Source organism: Ailuropoda melanoleuca, chromosome 16, assembly GCF_002007445.2.
Source record: "Ailuropoda melanoleuca isolate Jingjing chromosome 16, ASM200744v2, whole genome shotgun sequence".
Classification (NCBI taxonomy): Eukaryota; Metazoa; Chordata; class Mammalia; order Carnivora; family Ursidae; genus Ailuropoda; species Ailuropoda melanoleuca.
This window is the reverse complement of record NC_048233.1, coordinates 17,022,143-17,045,856: the sequence shown is the minus strand read 5'-3', so window position 1 is coordinate 17,045,856 and position 23,714 is coordinate 17,022,143. Positions and strand designations below refer to the sequence as shown.

Genomic DNA, 23,714 nt, shown 5'->3' with positions numbered 1-23,714 from the left:
GTTTACACATTGTATGTAGGTAATACGAATTAATGTTACCATTACTGTGGATTATTGACACTGAAATAACTAAAATTGGCATTGTTTCTTACAATTGAAATGGTAATCACATAAAAATAATAAAAATATTCTTCCTTAAAATGTTTTTATTTGATTACAGTGACTGAGAGACATTGTGAGTTAGAGATACTATGAGATAATTCTGAGTGTAGGGCTGAGGTAAATTGCATTCACGGTAAAAAAAGAAATGTAATTGGATTTTTGGTATGAGCATGTTAAAAATGCTGATGACTTTTTGATGCACAATGAACATTATTTTTGAATAAAGAGTGAAAAGATTACTACATAGGAACGCAATGTGTTTAATCAGAGGAGTTATAATTCGAAGGTGTGAAATTAGCATAAATTTACGATTGAGTGTCTAAATAGTCACCATATAACTGTTACTTGAACTGACTGAAGTGATATTCCATTTTGAACTCTAGTGCAAGATTAGTAACCAGTATCTGTCAATACACAGCAGAGTTCAGAATTCAGTTAAAAGTCAGGCCACCAGGAAGTTTAGTAGTCAATGTGGTAATGGTAGAGGTACTTAGTATTTCTAGAACTTTTACTGCATGCCAAACATTGGGCTAAGAGCTTTAGGTACATGAACTAACTCAATCCTCATAGCAAATACATCAAGTTTGTGTTACTTCTGTTTTATACATGAGGAAACCAAGGCATTTGGTCAAACGTCACGCAGACAATAAACCATGCAGTGTTAAATGATCTCTAAAGTCTATGTTCTTGAACATCGTGCTGTAAAGCTGCAAATAAGGGGAAATAATCTAAGGGAAAGAATTTAAAGGAAGAACCCAGAGAGGGAGAATTTTGAGAATAGTTTCATATGGACAAGAAGATGCTGGATTATTTTGATTTTCTGCTTCAAGTTAGTCTGGTGAATCTGATTATGCTTAATCCAACCATTTATAATAACCTTAAAAGCTGTTAAAATATTATTGATCCTAGGATGACTGTGTTGAGATGTTTGAATGCATGACACTTTAGCAGCTAACACAGCACTTATTATGCACAATGTGTCCATTAATGTTAAAAAAGCAGCATTTCAAAATCTTTTTTCAAATGATAACATATTCATATAACTAAAAAATACAAATGTATTTAAAAAGTATACAGTAAAACACCTTCCTCCCATTCCTAACACCTATCCACCCAGTTCTCCCACCATTATTTCATTAACTTCCCATATATCCCTCCAGAGGGACACACATCCTTCCAAAGTTTCTCCATATAAGCAAATATGAATAAACACTTTTATTGCCCCCCTCCCTGCTTTTCCACAGAAGGAATAGCACATTTACTACTCTGCAAAGATCTTGGAGAAATTTTTATAATCATTCAAAGCTTCTTTATTTTTTAAAATATAGTTGCATATTATTCCATTATGTGAAATGCCATAATTTATGTAACCAGTTCCCCATTGATGGGCAAGTGGGTTGTCTCCAATGTTTTCCAGCTGTTACAAAACATTCTGCAACAAACAGCTTTGTTTGCATGTCATTTTGTATACCTGTGCACAAATATTATAGGATAAATTTCCAGCAGCAGAATTGCTGGTCGAAGGGTATTAGCATTTGTAATTTTGATAAATGCTGCCAAATCACCTTCCACGGAGGTTGTAACAATTTGCATCACCACCAGCAGTGTATAAGAGTGCCTGCTGATTTGTAACCAAGCTTATTAATTAAATTTTTGAATTTTTGCCAATCTGATGAGTTAAAAATGGTATCAGTGCAATTTTAATTTGCATTTTTATTATGAGTGAGTGTGAGGATCCTTTCTTTTGTTTAAGAGCCTCTGTATTTTTTGTGCATATTATCTTTTCAAATTCTTTACATAATATTCTATTTGGTTGTTGGTCTTTTTCTTACTAATTTCTAGGAAATGGTTATATATTAGATAACCGTTTGTGATAAATCACAAATATTTCACCCATTTTGTCATTTATCTTTGAATTTTTTAAAACTTTGCTGTAGTTTTTTATATCCTGTAAAATTATTATGGCTTCTGGATTTGTAGTCATAACTATACTAAGTCACCCTCAGGTTATAAAGGATTTTTTTCTATGTTTTCTTTGTCATATATATGGCTTTGTTATTTACATTTGAAGTTTCATCCATTTGGTATTTATCCTGGCACATGGTGTGAAATATGCTATCTCAACACGACTGAATTTTCCCTTAGTGGTTTGACCACATATTAAATCCCTGAATGTATTTGACTCTATTCATGGACATTCTATTATGTTCTATTTATTCATCCTTTTTGGACTAACACCACACTGTTTCAATTACTGAGGCTTTGTAATGAGTTTTGTATATGGTAGGGCTAGTCTTACCTCTATGCTTTTGTTAATTTTTCCTGGCCTTTATTTGTTTATTTTTGTTTATGAACTGTAGAATTAACTTATCTAGTTAAAAATAGATCTATTAATATTTTTAAAAAATATATTCAAAATTAAATCAGAAATACCTGACATCTTTATGATGTAGAATCTTCCTATATGAGAGCATGCTACGTCTTTTCATTTGTTCAAGGCATTTTTGTAATTCCTGAGTAATGTTTAGAAGTTTTCTTCATTTGATCTTGCACACTTCCTGTTCAGTTTATTCCTAGGTATTTTTTTCCTCTGCTATTGCAAATGGGATCTTTCTTCTATCTTTCTTCTACCTTTATTCTTTTATCTATATTCTATTGCACATAAGAATATGTAATAGATAGCTATATATCAATTTGGTACCTGATACCTTTAATAAGTCTTCATCATTTGTGATAGATTCTTAGTTGATTCTTATTTTTCTAGGTATGGGATCATATTACTAGTAGACATTGTTTTGTCTTCTTTTTGCCAAAGTTTGCTTTTAATTTTTTTTCAATTTCATACAGTCATTTCACAAATATTTATTTACCTTTTATGGACAAGACACTGCTCTAGGCCCTTGAAACAGGTTAGACAAAATTCCTCTCTTTCTATTTCTATAGTGGTGAGGGAAATATAAAAAAGCAAAACACATTATAAATAAGTGAAATTTATGATAAACTGACTATGATAAATGATAAGAAAAAAAACCCCAGAACATGATGAAGGCACTGGGGACTAGCAGAATAAGGGTCAGTTTACAATTTTAGATGGGATAATCAGGGTGCTTCTCATTGAGAAGTTAAATTTTGAGCAAAGATGTGAAGGAGGTGAAAGAGTGAGCCACCTGTTGGTTATTGTGATGATCATGGGCATCGTGTCTTACTTTATCCTTCAGTGGAAACGCTTTTCCACTGTTTCCCTGTCATGCCTGGTGTGGGATTTGGATAGCCAAGATAGATACATTTTCTCATGTTAAAGCATTAACCATTTATTCTTATTTCAGTGCTTTGTCAAGAAAGTTTATTGAAATTTATCAAGTACCTTTTCAGGGTCTATAGAGACAATCATATGATTTTCTCCTTAAATCTTTTAATTTTTTAATTAATTTTATTTTTATTTTTTTAAATTTAAATTCAAGTAATTAACGTTATCATGTATTCTCTGTTTCAGGGGTACAGGTCTATGATTCATCAGTCTTATATAATACCCAGTGCTCATTACATCACATGCTCTCCAATGTCCATCACCCAGTTACCCCATCCCACCACCCCACTCCCCTCCAGCAACCCTCAGTTTGTTTCTTAAGATCAAGAGTCTCTCACGGTTTGTCTCCCTCTCTGATTTCATCTTGTTTCATTTTTTCCTCTCTTCCCCTATGATCCTCTGCCTTGTTTCTTAAACTCCTTAAATCTTTTAGGATGACAACATGTATACTGTATATTACCAATATTGAACCATTCTTACATTTCTGGTCCTAGTGAATTATATTTCTTTATTGTGCTGATGGATTATTTTGGCAAATATTTTACTTAGAATTTTCCATTGATACTCAGAAGTGAGATTAGGTTGTGGTTCCTTTTTTGCTGTTCTTGTATCCTAAAAACTACTGGCATAAATACTTTATGTGCTTCATAAAAATAACATGGAAAAATTTCCTTACTTTTCTCTGCTTTGGAATTGTTTAAATAACAGTGGAATTATCTACTTTTTAAGGGTTTTGTAGAATCCCTCTGGAAATCATCTGAATTAGGTACTGTTCTAAACATTGCTTTTTGAAGCATTTTCTTTTCTATCAAACTTGATCTTTTCTAGGGCGAGTAAATTGTGTTTTCCTGGAACACTATTTCAGACAGATTTACAAGTTTAGCTTTGTAGACTTGAACAAAGTAGTCTCTTACTATTCTTCAGTTTCATCTTTCTCTATGGTTACTTCTTGATTCTCCTTTTGTATTTTATATATTTGCATTTGCCCCCATTCTTTTGATTAGTTTAACCACTGTCTTCTTTATTGTTTACCTTTAGCTTCCAGATTTACTTATTCTGTTTTCTGTCTTCTAATTCATTAATCTCTACTTGAATCTTCATCCATTTGTTTTTGTTTTCTTTCTTCTTCTTCTTCTTCTTTTTTTTTTTTTTGTATTCCTTTGGTTCATTTTATGGTCTCATTCTAATTATTCCAATTATTGAGCACTTCTTTATCTTTCTCCTATGGCTTCTAAGAGGTATAGCTATTCTTTTGAAATTTTGCAATTTTGTTTTCTAAGTCCTTTTGGCCCAAGAGTTGTTCAAGAGAGCTTATTTTTTTTTAAATCTCCAAACAAGTATCTTTTAGCTTTCTGAATTTTTAAAATTAATTTCTTACTTTACTTTCTCATGATAAGAAAGTGTGTCTGTACTATTTCTACTTTTTAGGATTAATTGAAATTTTCTTTGTGGCCTAATATATAATCTATTTTCATGATTTTCAGGACAAAGAGTTTGATATAAATTAATAAATTTGTCTTGTTAATTTTACTAGTTTTCTATGTATCTACTTATTTTTTTCACCCAGTCTTTCATAAATCAAAAGAAGTGAATTAGAATATCCTATTACCTGTCTATTGTGTATTTTTCTTGAATGTTCCATAATTTCTGTCTGTTGCTGCCATACAATTGATATATATATATAACCATTATTTATATATAACTGCTCATATCTTTATTGAGGATTGTACTTACTATAGTTTAACATTGCATTCTTGTTTAATTCAATGCTTCTTGGCCTAAATGCCACCATTTCTTTATTAAGACTGTGACTTCTGGTTTCCATGTCTTTGGATTTGCCTAATATACCTATGCTTGGAGTTTAATTTTCAATTTTTAAATATCATTTTATCTTAGGTGTGTTCTTACATAAAGTATAGAGTTATGATTAATATTTTTGCTCCAGTTGGAAATTTTTTCTTTATGGATGAGTTAAGTCCCTTTATACTTATTCATACAATGGATTCATTTCCTCCTTGTTCTTACTGTTTTGTTATTAAAGAAATACAACATTTTTGTTTTTATGATGTTTAAAGAAAGTCTTTGGCACAGGAATTTGTTTTTATTTTTATGTACTTGTGATACTTAGAAAAACTTTTGTTTTAGTAGTTACTTTTATTTAATATTCTTAGACTTTTATTTTTTTGACAATATTTGTTTCCTAATAGAAACAGATAAAATTAGTGTGCATAATCTTTTGCACTCTTCTTTCATCTACCACCCAATTATATTCAATGTGGTGATCTTAGTGTTTCTCTAACACTAATATCACATATGTTAAGATTTTTTTATTGCCTGATTTGTTAGATTTTAGTGATATCTTTGATACCCAGCTATTAGAAATGAAGTAATTAAAGAAACTCTTCTCTCATCTTATCATCTTTTCTTGCCCACATCAGCCCCAAGTAAAAGTCTAAAATAATTTCCTAATTGGAAACATGATATTATACGATATAATATAGTAAAATGCATAATATTTTAAAGCTTTCAACTTTCAGAAACAACTTAATATAACTATATATTTCTAAGTAGTCCTAGTCTTCGCCTTCTGTCCCTCTGTATCATTAAAATTTACACTGAAAACCTGGTACCGTACTTCCACCATATAGATAATTAATCTGGGCTCTGCCAGAGCAAGTAGCTATAACATTAACCAGAGAGACCCTGCCATGGAGACTGTGGCTTCATTTTCCCTTTTAAATTAGCATCTCCAGTTGGTGGTAGTGATGTGAGGTAATGATTAAAAGCTCCTGTTTGTAACCATTTGTAATTATCAATGGCATGCTCATTAATTCATCTTCTTAACCCTGACAATTGTTGTCTTTGATCATTTTCTACTCCATTACTTATGTTATTATCTCTACACCTTGACAAAAATCTATTTTTCTGTATGTCAGTGTTGTGTACTGGTGGAGAATGGATAATTTTATATTTTAATGGAGGTACTATTTGGCATGGGACCTGTATTAATTTGGAGGGAGTACAGAGGATCATGCCAGTAGAGAGTTAAAGAATACACAAGATAAAATCCAGCAACTTCCTGGGTAGTGCTTTGGTTGAGTGTGGTTGAGTCCATAATATTTAATGTGATAATGTGTAGAAGATTTTTTTTCTAGATGATACTTCAAGAGAATTCTAGTGGTGGGGAGGCAGTGAATTCCTTGTGCCAGGGCACTGCCATAGGAAGTGCTAAGTGTGGGAGGAGTAGCATGATTTGGGATTTTAATTCTTCTCTTTTGTCCTATTTATGGACAAAGCTACCACCATGACAAGCTACCACAGTAGAGAATATAAATATGTCTTCCATTGCTCTTTCTATCATCAATCACTTATTCAGTAATTATTTATGGAAAATCTAGAGTAGCCCAGACACCGTGTTAAGCCCTGGGGACACAATGGTGAGCAATACAGACATGGATTATGTCTTTATGGATTTGTAGTCTACAAAGAAACACACAAGCCATAAACATCATTGCAATAATTTTGAAGAAAAAACATTTTAGGAATATATAGCAAAGACAAATAAGATGAGATCTGAAGGATGAAAAAAAAAAAAAAAAAAAGATGGAGGAGGTAGAATAGGAATCAATTGGTCAATTGGTCCAGGCAGAGAAAGGTGCATCTGTTAGGCGCTGAGGTGCTTGTCTTAGTTGAGTAACTGGAAAAACACAAGAATCAAGATAGGAAAGAGCCTGATATTAAGGATGGAAAGAGAAATTGGGGGATGCCCCAATTTCTGCTAGGAGGACATCATGAGGATTTTGATCTTTATCTTAAGGGCAGGGGTAGCTACATAATTTCTGAGGCTCAGTGATATGAAAATGCAAAATGAAAATGTAGGGTTCCTTTTACAAAAATTATTAAGAATTTCAAGACAGTGACAGATGAGTGTTAAACCAAATGCTGGGCCTTTCTAAGCACTGCCTAGTGTGACTGCACTGGTCACAAGCCCATGACATTGGCCCTACCTAAGGGCAATGAGAAGCCAAGGAAAAGTGTGAAGTACAGAAAAGTGATGATTGGATTGGCACTTTAAGAAGACAAATTCTTATATCGTTCTACCAAGGCATGTTTGGTTGGTGAGTAAAGGCAAAGGAATATTAATATCTCTCAGATCCAGGATTACAAATTATTACTAATATGATCTTTACAAGTCATGTGCTTAGATACATAGTTATCCAGAATCTACTCAACTTGTTAGTAGAAGTAGTAAATATGGTAAAGTCTGAGATTTTTGCTTAAGGTCATCCTATGTCAACCTATATTTTAATACACTTAAATAATTTTGTCCTCTAATCATTTAACAACATAAGCAGAAAGTTTCAACTAACTGACAAGAATAGGGCTTAAAATAAATATTGTTTTTTCTTGTTTATGAACATGAAAGAATTATGAAGAATTTGGAAATATGGAAAAGAAAATAATTTAAAGAATACAAGGAGGACCAACTTCCTGCTAATCCTTGTTTGTTGTAAAGATTTGCATATTCTGCTTAGAAGATGTGTTCTATTGTCTTAAAACAATAGGCTAATTTCATATGCAACCAAATATTGAGAATCTAATCTTTTGTCCATCATCATTCTGCCAAACCAAGTCTTTAATACTGTATGATGTAGTAAGAAATAAGTGAAGGAGAAAAAAAATTAAACCACCATTTTATTTTTTACAATAATAATCCTAATTTTTTGTGTGCTTATGAATTTCAAATACCTTACAGAGAAATAATACTATCAGCAAAACTAAAAATTTGATAGTGATCCACGGCTTAATTTTTTGATACACAGAAAATCAATTTTCTTTAAGGACTTTGATGACAAAATAGAGGTCAACCTATTACTTTTTAAAATGTCTGACAATTCTAGAAATCAGCAACCTTATTTTTTTTAATCTGGTTAATTCAAGTTTATAAATATTAACGGTAAAAAATATCCCCAGCTAACAGTATTTTTTAAAAAGAAGGTATTTGTTAGATATTTGTGTATTATGACTATTAAAAGGAAATATTTTTGTGGATGATATCATTCTTCTTTATATACATGCTATAAATTGTAAGAAATGAACTTACTTACTAAATAATGTTTATGGTTTGGCTATATAAGCAAAGTGTCTTAGACTGTGATGCCAAATGAGTAAAATATAGAGGAATGAGAAAGGTACAATCCTCATATATTAATTTGGAGTTTGTGAGTACAGAGCAGTGCATAGTGGGGAAGCGAGTCTTCAGTTTAAAGTTACTTCAGTTTAACAGAAGCAGCAGGTAGACACACACGTAAATATACAACTTAATAAGCAATCACGTTATTCAACTTGATCTGGTTGTATAGAACTATGCACGTAAGTGTAGGTAACTACAGTGTCAGATTAAAGCAGAGGTGATAAGCCAATGGGCCTAATCTCAAAGGCAAAGTATCAGAAGGATAGGGATAAAAGACTGAGAGTCGCAAAGGAAAGGGGGGTGAGGTCTAGCAAATTACGGGCTTGCAAATCTTGCGTGACATAAAAACCAGTCTCAGTATTGGATAGCTACTGGCAATGGAATTTTATTATGAATGCTTAAAATTGATGGGACATTCAAAGAGAGTCCCTGCCAATATAGGAGAAATGCTAGAAAAGTTAATTAGAGTTAACACACGTTTGGCAGAGAATAGGGTAGAAAATTGTGCTGGGCTAGTTTGGGATCCAGGTAATAAAAAGAAGACTTCATGAGGGAGGTAGAGTAGTTTCTGAGCTTTAAAAGATAAGAGAGAAACTGCGAGATAATTCATAAACATTATTATTGCCTAATGTTTATTTTTGTTGCTTCCTAAGCTGTTGAGTAAACTGGGAGACTTATCTGCGGGGGGAAAACAGGGACTCTGTCTCTGAAATGCAATTCCACAATTAATTGAAATGAGTTAATAATGTGACATCATGTAGTTATTATAATTGGACAAACATATGTTTGTTTAATTTAACTTGAACATTATCTAAGGGGTTAAGAAGCTTTGGGAATCGTTAGAAAAGACCCTTAGAGCTTATTCTCTAAAAATATTTTAATTTGAAAGTTGAAAAAATATAGTTGTGATATTTTTTGCACAATTATATTGAAACTCAAAAACTGTACATAACAACACTGATGAAATTACTTACCTAGGTCCACAAGTGATGATTCTTCAACTGTTTGTTGCACAGGCTCAGAGAGGAAAAAACTAAGCACACAATCACTCTGAAAAATAAGACAAAGTGCAACATTTCTTCATATTTTATATTTATTGCTCCTATTCACTGGTGGAGGATGACCCCTAATCAAGTACGACTGGTGTCTTTATAAAAAGGGGAAATTTAGACACAGACATTCATGTAGGAAAGACAGTGTGAAGAGACACAAGCAGACGATGGCCTTTTATAAGTCAAAGAGAAAGGCCTGGAATAAATTCTCCCATCACAGTGGTCAGAAGGAACCAACCTTGTGGACACCTTGATTTCAGACTTTCAGATTCCAAAAATGGGAGACAATGTATTTCTGTTGTTTAAATCACCCAGTGTGTGGTACTTTGTTATGGAAGCCCAAGCTCACTAACACAGCACCCAGTGGTGATCCCTTCATCTATGACCCAGATTCTATTCCTTCCTCCTCAGGAACCTTGTGGAATATCTCAATCTATGCGTTAGTACCTTTACCTTTTTCTTTTCTTTCTCACCAACATGAAGTAGTCTCCCCATTAACAACTAGAAAACAGAAGACTCAAACCACACAAAGTATACTCACACAAAATAATAACCTTGTCACTAATGATCCTTTCAAATCCTTATTTTCCCCCTCCTTGACACAACTTAAAAGTTGCCAGCATTCATATTGGTTCCACTTCTTCAATTTGTACTTAACTTTATCATCTATGACACTCAGGTTTCTGTCACTAATTGTCTTCCAAAAATGTTCTTACCATCATTTTTAATAACCTTTTCTTTTCAAATTTTTTTTCCCCCAAATCCAATGGGGATTTTCTTGGCCTTTATATAGCTATTCCATTTTTAGCGAAAAACTCTCTTTCATTTGCTTTTATGATACTAAGGTCTCCCAGTTTTGCTTCTATCTGTCCTCTCTTTTCTTCTGGAACTTTTTTTTTCCTCAGGCTCCTTTTTCTTTTGCTTATAATTTAAGTTCTAGTGTTCCTCTTCCAGGCCATCCCTCTCATTACTGATCCATTCTTTCTGGGTGATGTTATCCCTTTTGATGCCTTCTATAATTATGCACAAGTCTAAACCTTTATCCTAGGTCTATCTCCTGAGCCTCAGCCTTCTATTTCAAAATACCCATTTGTAGGCTTCCTTGACTGTTGGAGACCAGAAAGTGCATCAATAAATACATTCTCTTTGCCCTCAAATTGCCACTTCTTCCTATGTCCAGGCTCAAAATAATGTGTATCTTTTTAGACTCCCTGTTCTCCCTTACCCCACACATAATATTTATTGCTAAGTCCTATTGACTTTAATTCCTAAATATCTCAACTATCCATTTCTTCCTTCCAGGTATGCTTCTGACTTCTAGCATCATTACTTCTCACCTAAATTACAGCAGGGGTTCCCAACCCTTATCCTGTTACCTCTTGATTAAATCTATTCTGCACTTAATTGTCAAACTGATCTTTCAAAATAAAAATCTAACAGTTAACTGCATAAAATTTGGCAGTGGCTCCCCATTGCTCTTAAGAAATAGGTCAAGTACTTCACAAGGCCTGTCCGACCTTTCTTGATCGGGATCTTGTTCATTTCCCTTCTTCATCTCTCATCATTTCTCCTCCAGTATTTTATGCTTAACTATGGCTGAATTATATTTATTTCCTCAAGTGTGCTATGCTCTCTCACCTCCTTGTCTTCCTACACATTTCATTATTCATCCTTTCCACTCTTATTCACCCATTTGCCCAAGGTTTGTCACATCCTTTCTTTTCTACTCTTTTAGCCTACTCAATAAGATATCAAGAACAGGGATCATCATTTATTCACTCATATCTAATACAGTATTTTTGCTCAACAGATATTTCTTAACCAAAACTGAGATCTATCTTTAGATATGGAATACATTGGTTTTCTAATGCAAATATTCTTATCTATGTAGCAGTTTTATGCACCATTGTAAATTAGTTAATTACCAATTTTGATCTCTATGTATTGATCTCTTATGAGATTGCTTAATAAGAATCTATCCTCAAGAAATGTATCCATATTCAGGATGCTGACCAAACTAAGTTTTCTTATTCTTATTTTGAGAGCTTGAAGTCAAACTTCAGACTGTGCAGAATTTGTTGAAGAAAACTTGACCTTCTTTGGCCTTTTGACAACTAGTCAATTATTCTTCTCTGGAGACATTTTGGCCTCACCACCCAATGGTTATTAAACTTCAATAGTAGGCAGAATATCTTCCCAATTAGTGTCTGAAATGTCACCACTAGCTAATTATTCCTTGTGTTTACACTGTCATATCCTTGAAATCTTCATTTGTAATTCCAGGTGTGGGTGACATACTAAACACTAATTCCTTATTGTAACAAGATTGTTTTCATTCTTGAGGAGAAACATGATTCAGTGTCAATGGAGGTTGTATAAATTGTATACTGAGCAGCTCTATAGGTACCACTGTTACATGGACTGTAAGTATAATCCTGCTTAGCAGTATTGCCCATATGTAGGGCTGGCAGATATAGCAAATAAAAACAGAGAATGTCCACACAATATTTGCAACATACTTTTTCTAAAAAAATTTTTTGCTTATCTCAGATTCAAATTTAAATGGGTGGCCTGCATTTTATCTCACTACCCTACAATATGAGGTGTCTAGAAAATGTGTGGGCACACTTTTTGGTTATCTCAGAGGATACATTTGGCAATTAATGGGCAAGGCCACTTATCCTACATGTCTTGCAATACACCTAGGAGATTCTCACATTATGAGGAATGTTGCTTTTCTGCTTAATTCTTCAAAAGGTAACAGTTTACCAGATTAAAAAAAACCCTCTGAATTTAATTACTTTATTCTGAATCTAATTACTTTATTCTAGAAGTGAGAAAACTGACTACTAGATAGCATAAGTGATTCACTGATTGAAATTAGTACCAGAATAAAAAAAAAAAGCCCCCAAAACAAAGAGTGGTAGAGTGTAGTCAATAAGCCCAGGCCCACCTGTGTTATCACTGCCAATGGTCTATAGATGTAAAGAATGCATATGGGGGTCAGGTGGGAGATGTGGATAGACAGAGCTTTGTAGTAGTCTTAGAGCATGCTAGCTCTACTCAAGTTTGAAACTACTATGACCTATTGATGAATTTTAAGCATAAAAGCATCACAATCAGGTATTTTTAGAAAGATGACAGTGCAGCATTGTGGAGGAAAGAAAAAACAGTAGCCAGTTTTGGAGACTATCATTAGCAAAATTACTCATATGCTCAATATATTGTATTTTCTGAGCATTCCATTCTGCTTTCCCACCAAATCTCTAAAATGGCATTTCTGTTCTTTCCTATTCCCTTTATAAGCCCAGTCCTGGTTGCGAGGTAGGTATCTGTCTTGCATCTTCTTGGTCTTCTCACTTCCATTCATTCTTCTTTTATAAAAATACCCTGCTTTGAAGATCCTGTCTGCTGACTATACTGTCCTCTCCACTTGCTGTTGCACTTGCCTACTGATCTCTAGGTCACTGACCTTCATTTCTTGAACATTTTCCACCTTGGAACATTGTCACTGTCTTCAATAGTACTTGTCATAATTCACACTTATTTTAATAGTCACACAAATTATCCTTCCCTGTGGTACATTCTTTGTTTTTGAACTCCTCTCATCCATTGATCTTGCTCTGCGTCACACTCAGCCACTCACTCCTGTTCCCTTGATCTTGTCTTGATCAGTGAAGAAAGCTTTTCCATTATCTTGATTTCTAGCTGCCTAGTCTACCATCACCATCTTCCTCCTTTATAGCTCATTTCCTCAAGTTATACAACTCAAACAATCTGTTGACTATAAGACATTTTCACTGGCCTTAACTCCTTTCATATGCTCATGTCCCTTCTTGGCGATCCCATGGTTGATACCAATAACTCCATTGCACAGTTCTTTCAACTCTTTTGGCCCTCTCTCCTTTTATTTTATTATATATACGTCAAAAACCCAACTTGGGTTATTCTCTGCCAATTCGACAACTATAGCAGGCTGCTGAATGTTCCTGGAAAAAAGCACTCAACCACACTTACTGTTCTTACTATTACCTCATGCCCACTACCCTCAAGTTGGTGTTTAAGATTTTCTGGCAACCTATATATGTCAGTAGTCCATTTATTCTTCTACTCATCTATAGGTTTATTTAATACCTTATCCTCGCTCCTCAACATGCCAAAACACTTTCCCCCTCTTTCAGTCTTCTCAAGGCTTTTCTTCTTGTTGACAGAAAAAATAGAAACAGAAAAGAATTTCTATAAGCTTCCACAAACACATCTGTCATCTTACCTCACTTCGGTCCTTTCCTCTATTACATGGGTGGACTATCTGCGCTTTAATCTGAGACTGATTAAATCCCATGCCCTTTTCTCTACTCAAGGTCAACACTTTGGTCTCTGTCTAAGTTCTCATTTCTCTCATCATCAATTTTTGCTTCTTCAGTGGATCCTCCTAACAACATACATATATGCTATGACTTATTTCAATAAACAAAATTCCTGACCTACATTTCCCTGCATGCTATCTTATTCCTGTTCATCCTTAGAGCAAAGCCCCTTTAAAGATAATTTTCTGCTTCCTATCCCAAATTCCTCTCTTCATATTCTCTTTTGAACCTATTCTAATCAGGGTTTTTGTTCCTAACACTCACACCAAAGTGTTCTTGTTAGATTCACTAATGATATCCATTTTGCTAAAATCCAGTGGCCAATTCCCAAATTTAGACCTATCAGTAGTATTTGAAATGGCTGATTTCTCCTTCTTTAAAATAGGTTTTTGTCTTGGATTCCAGGTATAAGATGCTTCTGGTCTCCAACAAGTTGTTTTTTCTCAGCCTCCCTTTTTGATTCTCTTTCATCCTCTCAAACTTTAAAATAGGTGTGCTGCATGGTCTAGCCCTCAGATCCCTTCTCTTTCATATTTACATTTAACCGTAAGTAATCTCATCCAATCTCATAGCTTTGAAAATCAATTTTTGCTGACAACTCCCATATTTTTATTTCCAGCCTCTGTTTTTCCCTCAACTCAAGACACTCAATTTTGCACTTGACATCTCTAATTAGAAATTTCATATGGAACTCAAACTCAGTATATTTTGATCTAAACTCCTGTTTTCCCCCACTCGCCACTGCTCCTCCTACAGTTTTCTCCATCACAGCAAATACTCAACCAATACAAGCTCGTATGGCCGTAACGGTGGGTTAGTGACTGGCACTTATCCTGACTGGTCAGTACCTGTGTCCTAATACTTGTTAAATATTTGGAACATCTCTCTTATGTAGAACATTATATATTTAGTGAATAAATTAATACAAGTTTGGGATTTGTTTAGGGACTCTAAAGTTACTGGCCTTTGATATATCAATGGTCCCAGTAAATGCATTAGGCTGTGTTAAATGCTTTATGAGGTTATTATATATACTGCTAGTGTAGATGTTTATCTAACTAGTAATGGTCTTAAAATGTCTAATAATGTACTTTAAAGTTGCAAATGCATTCAATAAAGAGCAAATTTGAAAGGCAAATAACAATTTTAAAATTAAAGTATCAGCTTATTTTTTGTTAAATTCTGAAATCTTATTAATATGTTGTTTGCCAATTATATTATTAAGCTATTTGCAATTTAAAGTGATTAATTTTTGAGAAAGTTGATCAATTCAAAGTTGCTGAAAACTTCAGTGTTTTTCTTATATCATATGAACATATTCTTGCTCTCAAAGACTACAGAGACTTAAAGTATTTGCAAAGATCAGAAGTAATGTAATATAACACTGAAATCAATTTTTTCTTACTTTAAAATAACACATTAAGAATTCCCATTTATTAATTAGCCAGCCAACATCTAGAATTGGCTGCAAGATTTAGTTTCAGTGAGTTAGAACAATAAGCTGAATCTCTCTCTCTCAAACACTGTGAAAGGCTGTAAAAATGTGAATTTAAAAATGAATTCCCATAAGAGTTTTAAATCAAAGTTGAACAGTAATTGTATTTTATTGCCTTTTTCATAAAGCAGCTTGTCAGAATGTCCAGTCTTTAATGTAGTTCAACCCACTATATTCGTATTGGAGTTACATAGAATAATGACACTATGAAGAACGGTGAACTTCTAAGGAATCTTTTATAATTCTGATTCTAAAATGTCATCAGTACTTCACTAGACTCTGAAAAATAATCTTGGTTTTACTGATGGTACACATGTGACATTTATCTTGCCTGCAACGTAATCTCAGCCAGCTCCAAATAGGAAAAGAGCAATGTAGTGACAAATGTAGTAATTAACATCTGGGTTTAGCAAGCAGGGAACAAGAAACATATGTTCACTATTAAGATAGGATTTACCCATTTGGATTTATTTTGACATTTGATTTCTGCTTAAAAAATAACATTGCTTAAACCATAAGTAATACTATTCCTTATTTAAAGAGGCTTTTAGAAATGAACAGCAATACTGCAAAGAGCTAGAAATTATAATTAATATGGATTTAAAATAAAAAAACAACAGCTGTTTATATATTTCAGTTGAAGTAAAATGTGGATACATGTGTATTTAGGTACTGCAATCATTTCCTATAACTTTATGTTTATATTGTTCTTTATAAAGATCTTACTTAGTTCACAGCACAATTCCACCAAAACAGAGCAAAATTTAAAGCAAAAACAATTCCTGTTATGACAACAATTATTTGCTTGTGGAATGAAATTACATTGAAAGGAAAAAAGAAGTTTATATTAGCATGAGAGAATAAGTAAAAATAAACAAAAACCAGGTAGATACAGGACTAGAATGTCTAAACTGATGCTTCCAACCTCATTAGAAGAGATATTGAGGTGGTATGTAATTAAAGTCTTCATCCATGTCTATTTTCTTTTATCAACAGATTATGTGTGTGTGTGTGAAGAGAGACAGACAGATAGGCAGACAGAAAGAGAGGCATGGTCTCAGAGATTTACAAACATCCCTCTATCTGGGTTGCTATTGTGTCTTTAGACTAAAGCCCCAAATATGTCTGTCCCATCTAACTTAATTCAGATACCACCACTGGACTTTATTTTTTTTAATTTTTATTTTTTTAGAAGATTTTATTTATTTATTTGACAGAGAGGCAGCGAGAGAGGGAACACAAGCAGGGGGAGTGGGATGGGAGAAGCAGGCTTCCCGCTGAGCGGGGAGACCAATGCAGGGCTCGATCCTAGGACCCTGGGATCATGACCTGAGCCGAAGGCAGATGCTTAACGACTGAGCCACCCAGGCAACCCACCACCACTGGACTTTAGAACAGACTTTTTATCTCATTTCCTTGACAAAAAGCAAGACTGCTTAGAATCAGGAATGATCCCAGATGGGAATATGACAGTTGATCTTTAACAAGATAAGGTGGTCCTGTTTTATATTCAAGCTGTAACTTCTACTTCTGCTCTCCCCCTTTTTCCATTCACCGCCATAGATTTCTTCATGTTCATGTCTGTATTTATCACCATATTATGAATGCATTGAGAATAAAGTTTATATGGTTTTAGTTGAATCTCTCCAATGTGTTCTCTACAACCAATTTAAAGCTCTTAATCTAGAGTGTTATACACAGTAATGTTATAGTTATACATGCCCAATTCAAATTTAAAAATCTTCATAAAGTTATGTACAGTGGTAAAAAATATTTTAAACAGTTACAAATAAATGTACTAGATGTACTTTAATAATAGATGTACTAATGTAACTAAAAAAGAATATGAGTTTTAGTGTATAGGCATAATAGGATTATTTGCTTTTCCTACACTGCCATATGACAAGCAGCTATGAAAGAAGAAAAGCATTTTGTTTTCAGATTTATTTATTTGAAAGACAGAAGGAGAGAGACAGAGACAGAGAGAGAGCATGAGCAGTGGGGACGGGCAGAGGGAGGGAGAGTCTTAAGCAGACTCTGCACTGAGCGTGGTTCCCCATGGTGGGTCTCGATCTCACAACCCTGAGATCACGACCCTGAGGTCACGACCAAAACCAAGAGCTGGATTTTTAACCAGTTGCACCACCTAGGTGCCCCAAGAAGAAAAATATTTGTATGCGGATTTTTCTAGGGCCAGAGATGGGGATTATCTTATCCCAAGAATATTTAGCACAAATATAAATGTACTTTATATCTCTCATTTTATTAGAAGAAAGGACACTTGTGTATGAATAAAAATTTCCTAGAAGTCATTCACATCACTTAAAATAATTAAAATACTCATGTTACATCCATGACTTTATAGATTTTGATGGTTATGTAGATAACTATGTAGATAACTATGTTTACAGGGAAAAACTATCAGTAATACAAAATTAAAAAATTCTCAACATGACTTACTTTGAAATCATTTATGTGATTTTTAGGCCAATAATGTTTTATTTAGTTAATTTTTAAAAATATTTTATCTATTTATTTGATGGAACAGAAGTAGGGGGAGTGGCAGAGGGAGAGGGCCCCTCACTGAGCAGGGAGCCAGACTTGGGGCTCCATCCCAGGACCCTGGGATCATGACCCGAGCTGAAGGCAGATGCTAAACCGACTGAGCCACGTGGGCACCCTTATTTAGTTAATTGTAAAATATTTCCACTATATAAAAAAAACTTTTTAGGTACTGCAATCATTTCCTATAACTTTATGTTTATATTGTTCTTTATAAAGATCTTACTTAGTTCACAACACAATTCCACCAAAACAGAGCAAAGTTTAAAGCAAAAACAATTCCTGTTATGACAACTATTATTTGCTTGTGGAATGAAATTACATTGAATTGAATCAGGAAGTGTCTACCAATATACAGAGACACATAAAGCTTTCACCATCATTAATCCATTTGAAGATAATTGAAAACTGACCACATTATGCATTATGCACAAAGAACTTGGGTGATTAGGCAGGTCACACTGCTTATTAATGTTAATCAGCATCTGATGACATCCCTGTCAAATTATTATTGTTCTATTACCATGTAATTCATATAATGAGTATTGTGTCAAGTCCCACAAAGTTCCTTAGGAATAATGGGGGAAAACCAATGTATGACGTTATGAAAGTTTTTATGGGGCCATTGGCACTTAACAACATAGACTACTGACAAAGACTGTAAGCTTCTTAGGGCAGTGCCCACATATGATTCAGATTTTGACTTTCTAGAATAGAATTTCTCAAATCTGGCCGTGCATCTAAATCACCCTGTGTTCTTAAAAAACAATACAGATACCTACATATTAGCCTTTACCTAGCAAATCAGCATTTCTAAGGATGGCGCCTCAAAGCATACTTTTTAAAAACCTCCTCAAATTATTTGAAAAAAATTGATCACTAGGTGCAATTTTGGTCCCCCTCCCTGGTCACAGTATACAATGTAGGCAATCAATAAATATTTGTTGAATGACTGATACAGTAGTTTTCCAAAGTGGCCCCCATTATGCTAGTGCCCACATTTAATTTTTGTTGATTTGATTTTTATTAATATAACACTACTTTATTTATTTTGTAGTACAGAAATGACAACGAATAAGTAGATACAGGATTTACATCTCAGGAAGGTATTAATGTACTCTACTTACTGTGCAAAATTCAGTTAAATTATTAGGAGGGCGTTACTTTGGGAGAAAGCACACCTATAATATTGGCTTCCTTTGATATGAGACAAATGAGATTCCCCTTCTTTGGAAGTCCTTTACTAGAAGACGGCTAACACATTCTCACTCAGAGCATTTTTAGGATCTGTGAGTTTACAATAGTGTCTCATGTTTGATGATATAAATACCTCTTCTTTTTCCTTCTGTATTTTTTTCCCCCTCACTCAATTCTTAGACCTTAATTCCTCCAAGGAAAAAAAAACCAGTATGGTGCCTGAAATTTCTTTAGCCTTCCTTTTCGTAAATACTGACCAATGGAGATTAAAAACAACACAAAATGAAATAAAAACATCTCTTCCTGGGGTATCTGTAATCGTACTTAAGTTAGCGCATTAGCAAAGTGAATGTGATGAATCCTGTGAGCTCCATGTTTGGTGGTTTTGTTCATCTGTGTAGATGCAGCAATGACTGTGATGGGCAACAATATTCACTAAACCTTGCTGTGTTAAGCTGCGCCTTTGCAAATCTTCCCTACTTGTTATGTCTGACTCCTTTGCTTTCCCCTCTCACAACAGTCCTCTGCTAGCATTTCTGTATGAACTCATCCTGTGCACAGATACATTTAAGAGTTCCCTAATGAAACCTGCTGCCACATGAAAACGGATCTCAGTATTTGCCTTATTCACACTAGGGCCAGAAATCAGAAGGTCTCTCCACTTTGCACCTACTTGTTTCTGCCTAATTAAGCTAAAGGCTGGCACCTCCTATGGTTACCAGATATTTTGTCAATTATCCTGAAAAGGCATAGCCTTTAAAACAGCTTTAGTATAATCTGTGAGGCAGCCTTCAGCATACAAAGATGACAATCCCATTCACTATCCCCTCAGCGTTTTCCCTTATAAACATCTGCCATATCCATGAGGCCCTTTGACTATAGCGTAAGTTAATGTACATGGCCTTCAGAGAACGTCAGACGAAGTAAAGGACATTAAGATGTCAACATTCTAAAAAGGGGCACCTGGCTGGCTCAGTTGGTAGAGCATGTGACCGTGGAGTTCAAGCCCCATGTTGGGCACAAAATTTACTTAAAAAGATGTCAACATTCTATATTCCTAAATACCCAAAAAACACTTGAAATCCAATGAAATAAATTAAGTTGCCTTGGTCCTATGGGGCAGAAGCCTCTGTTATATCTCATTTCTCATTACTCACTGATTAAGACATAAGACCGAATATATTCAAAAGATAGGATACGATTTATATTGAGCATGCATGGACAACCGTTTAAATTCATGCATATGGAATATATCTACACATAACCATTTATTATAGTATAACTTTACTATTGGCTAATACAGTTTTCAACAATTATTTTACATCCTTGTTTTCAGTTTCCTCATTACATAGTTCTATTCCCATGATGAACACATACTGTTTACTTCTTTCTCTTTGTTCATAACAGACATATTAAAAACGGGCTCTGAGCAGTCTTTCTGAAGGGTACAATTATGACTCAGTGCACTATTAATGCTTATCCTTTAGAAGCATGGCCAGGCAGTATTCCTGGGCTAGGTACTAGGTAACCAGTGGAACCTGTCTCTAAGTTAGCAGCTAGTAGGACACCCAACTTTATTCTCTAGCAAGCCAGAGGTCTCTGTCATGGGGTTCATGATGGATTATACACTGGGGTGAGGAAAGAATATCAAAATTACATTAAATTTTATTTTGTAACATCATCCAAATTTTCAACTTTTCTACAAATTTTATATATATATTTATCATTTTTATTTTTTCAGATTCCAAACATTCTCTTCATTATGGTTTGATCCAGAGGAAAAACTAAGTGTGGGTGGGGGAGGGGAAGGGAGGGACCACCTTGCCTGGGACCCCCCATCTATTTTTTTCTACAAATTTTAAAACATTTACTACTTACTAGTTTAGTAGTTTCTGTGTAAAACATAAATAAAGGACATGTTTTGGAAGCATGAGCTAATTTCTTTAAAAAAAAAAAACCCAAACTTGCAGGATATAAGAATAAATAAGAGAGTGCTGCTAAGTACTTTTCAGATGCAAACTTTTGATCTCTTAGTTTTTGAAAAGCAATATAAATTCCATAGTTAATATATGCTAATGATTCTGTTATTATTCATTTAAAATATATATTAAATATTGATGAGTTTATAACTGTGCTATAAATGGGTAAAAATTGAATGAATATAGTCATAAATGGGTAAAAATTGAATGAATATAGTCATTGAATTCTTTAAGCTTCCAAACAAGAGAAAAGCGTATAACCATAACGGAGGCTTTGTCTTTAGAGGTCCCTTTATCTAGCATAACTTTCTCCAAATTTCTATTTACTAACTCCTATTTGCCCTTTAAAAACAACTTGAATGTCCTACTCTCTGGGATGTCTTCTCTAACTCACTTGGAATTGAGTTAAGTATATACCTACATGAGTGCTCAGCCACTTGTCCTTTGATACAAAATAGCATCTCCAGCTGAGAGTCTACTAGCCTGGAAATAATATTGTAGCACAACCTTCTTGAGTCCATATTTGCTAAAAGTCAATAATATAGTAGGACACCTGAGTTTCTGTTATATTGAAGGCCAAATGTCTGACCATGTCCAAAGTGAAAAAAAAAAGGAAAGATGCCTATAGTATGAGTAATTTTTCTCAAACAACAGTGTGCATCAGAACACCCTGGAAGGCTTGTTAAAACAGACTGCTGGGCCTCATCTCCAAAATTCTGATTTCGGGCCCCTGACTGGCTTAGTCAGTAGAGCATGTGACTCTTGATCTCGGGGTCATGAGTTTGAGCTTCATGGTGGGTATAGAGATTACTAAAAATGAAAAATAAACTTAAAATAATAACCAATGGCCGAAATTTCTGATTTAATTTGTCTAGGATGGAGCCAAAAATTTGCATTCTTATAAGTTCCCCAGTGAGGTTCCTAGCATAGTCCAGAAACTATGCTTTGAGAACCACTAGTCTTAGAAACTGGTAATAGGGATTCAAAAGTCTCACCTTGCTCCTGGAAGGTGATGTAGTCATTATTGACAATTTTGGGTTTTTTCTAATAGCCATAGGACCCTTATGGTCTGAATTGTGGGATTTTCTTAAGTGGGTCCATTCATCATCAAACCACAATATTACTCAATTGGAAGGTACAGCAGTAAGCTAACATCCTAAATCAGCGAGTCTACAGTTGATACAGAATTTTCAATCATTCATTAATATATTGTATTTTTAAACTTCAGTAAGATTTCCTGCTATACACTGATTTAATGTGTTACATAGCATGTAATTTTTAAAAATTCAAACCATGACTTGTCTCATCTAATGACTTTCCCAAGCTCCAAGTGGAGAAGAAAGGTTGTTGAAGAAACAGCTGAGAAAAACAGGATTCTTTGGCCCTTTATTAAGTCCCAGCTGTGGGATCTGGTTTAGTTCTCCTACTACAGTGCCTACAATTTACTGAAGCTTAGAATATGTCTACATATACAGCATGATATTATGGATCATACACATGGTATAACCCAAGTGCTGCTGGCATTTAATTAAGACCTCAGAGTTCAGGCATGGCCTGTTAATGTCTGAATCAGAGGCTGCACTAAGAGGGGCACCTGGATGGGAGGGGAGAAAAAGGGGTTCTCAATATTCTAATTGAGAAAGCCATCCTAGGAGCAGTCAGTATAAGTGGTTCTGTCATTCACTCACAACTCCATCAACAATGGGTGTTTTATAATTAGCATATTGAATGTCAGAGATTAGATTTTTTAAATAAAAATGGTAGCTGGTTGGCTAGCTTGATTAATATTAAAAATGGGCTCCCATTGGTGACATCAAAGTTATTCCAGATATGTGGATTACTTAAGAATATTCCATAAATGGTTTCCATTTTTGCATTAAAAGGCAAAAACCCTAGGCGTGCACCCTGTACCCTTAGGGATAGTGTTCTAGATAAGTCCCTGAAGGGCCCTATGTCCGTCCAGGAATTCTGGAGGATTCTGTTAGTTTGGAACTTGCCTCTGTAACTTAGCAGTTGTCTCACAGAAACCTTTCATGCAGATGGTGATTTGAACACCTAATATTAAAGCTAGTGCTCCCTTGGACATTTATAAGGAGTTGTAACATCTGTGTGCGTGTATAGCTTATATACATACATGTGTGTGTATGGGGTGGGGGATCTTAAGAATTTTTTTTTGACCCCTATGAGAGAGGGGAGCAGAACTGGGGTCTGGTTATTTCTCTTCAATTTTACCAGGCTTTTCTCAGAATCACTGGTGAGTATACCAAACACCTCACTAAGAAATCCTTAAATATTTTTTTGGATGGAAGTGTCAATAGACCTAGATCCTCTGAAATGGTTATCTATGATAGAAAAGGTATATTTGAGCAGAGGATGGGGGTGAGGAGACAGAATGGCAGATATCTCTGAAAGCTGAGGGGTAGTATGGGTAAGGATTGCAGTTCTAGACTCCTGTTTTT

The 23,714-nt window shown here is 34.5% G+C and overlaps 1 protein-coding gene across 2 annotated transcripts in view; it reads right to left on the bottom strand.

The window, feature by feature from the left end:
* Positions 1-23,714, bottom strand: part of PIK3C2G (phosphatidylinositol-4-phosphate 3-kinase catalytic subunit type 2 gamma) — a 358,071-nt gene that overhangs the window by 32,986 nt on the left and 301,371 nt on the right. For both annotated transcript variants that reach the window (XM_034645915.1, XM_011228226.3), the window contains one exon: positions 9,578-9,653. In XM_034645915.1, the coding sequence (XP_034501806.1) occupies positions 9,578-9,653 (76 nt within the window). The remainder of the gene's footprint in view (positions 1-9,577; positions 9,654-23,714) is intronic.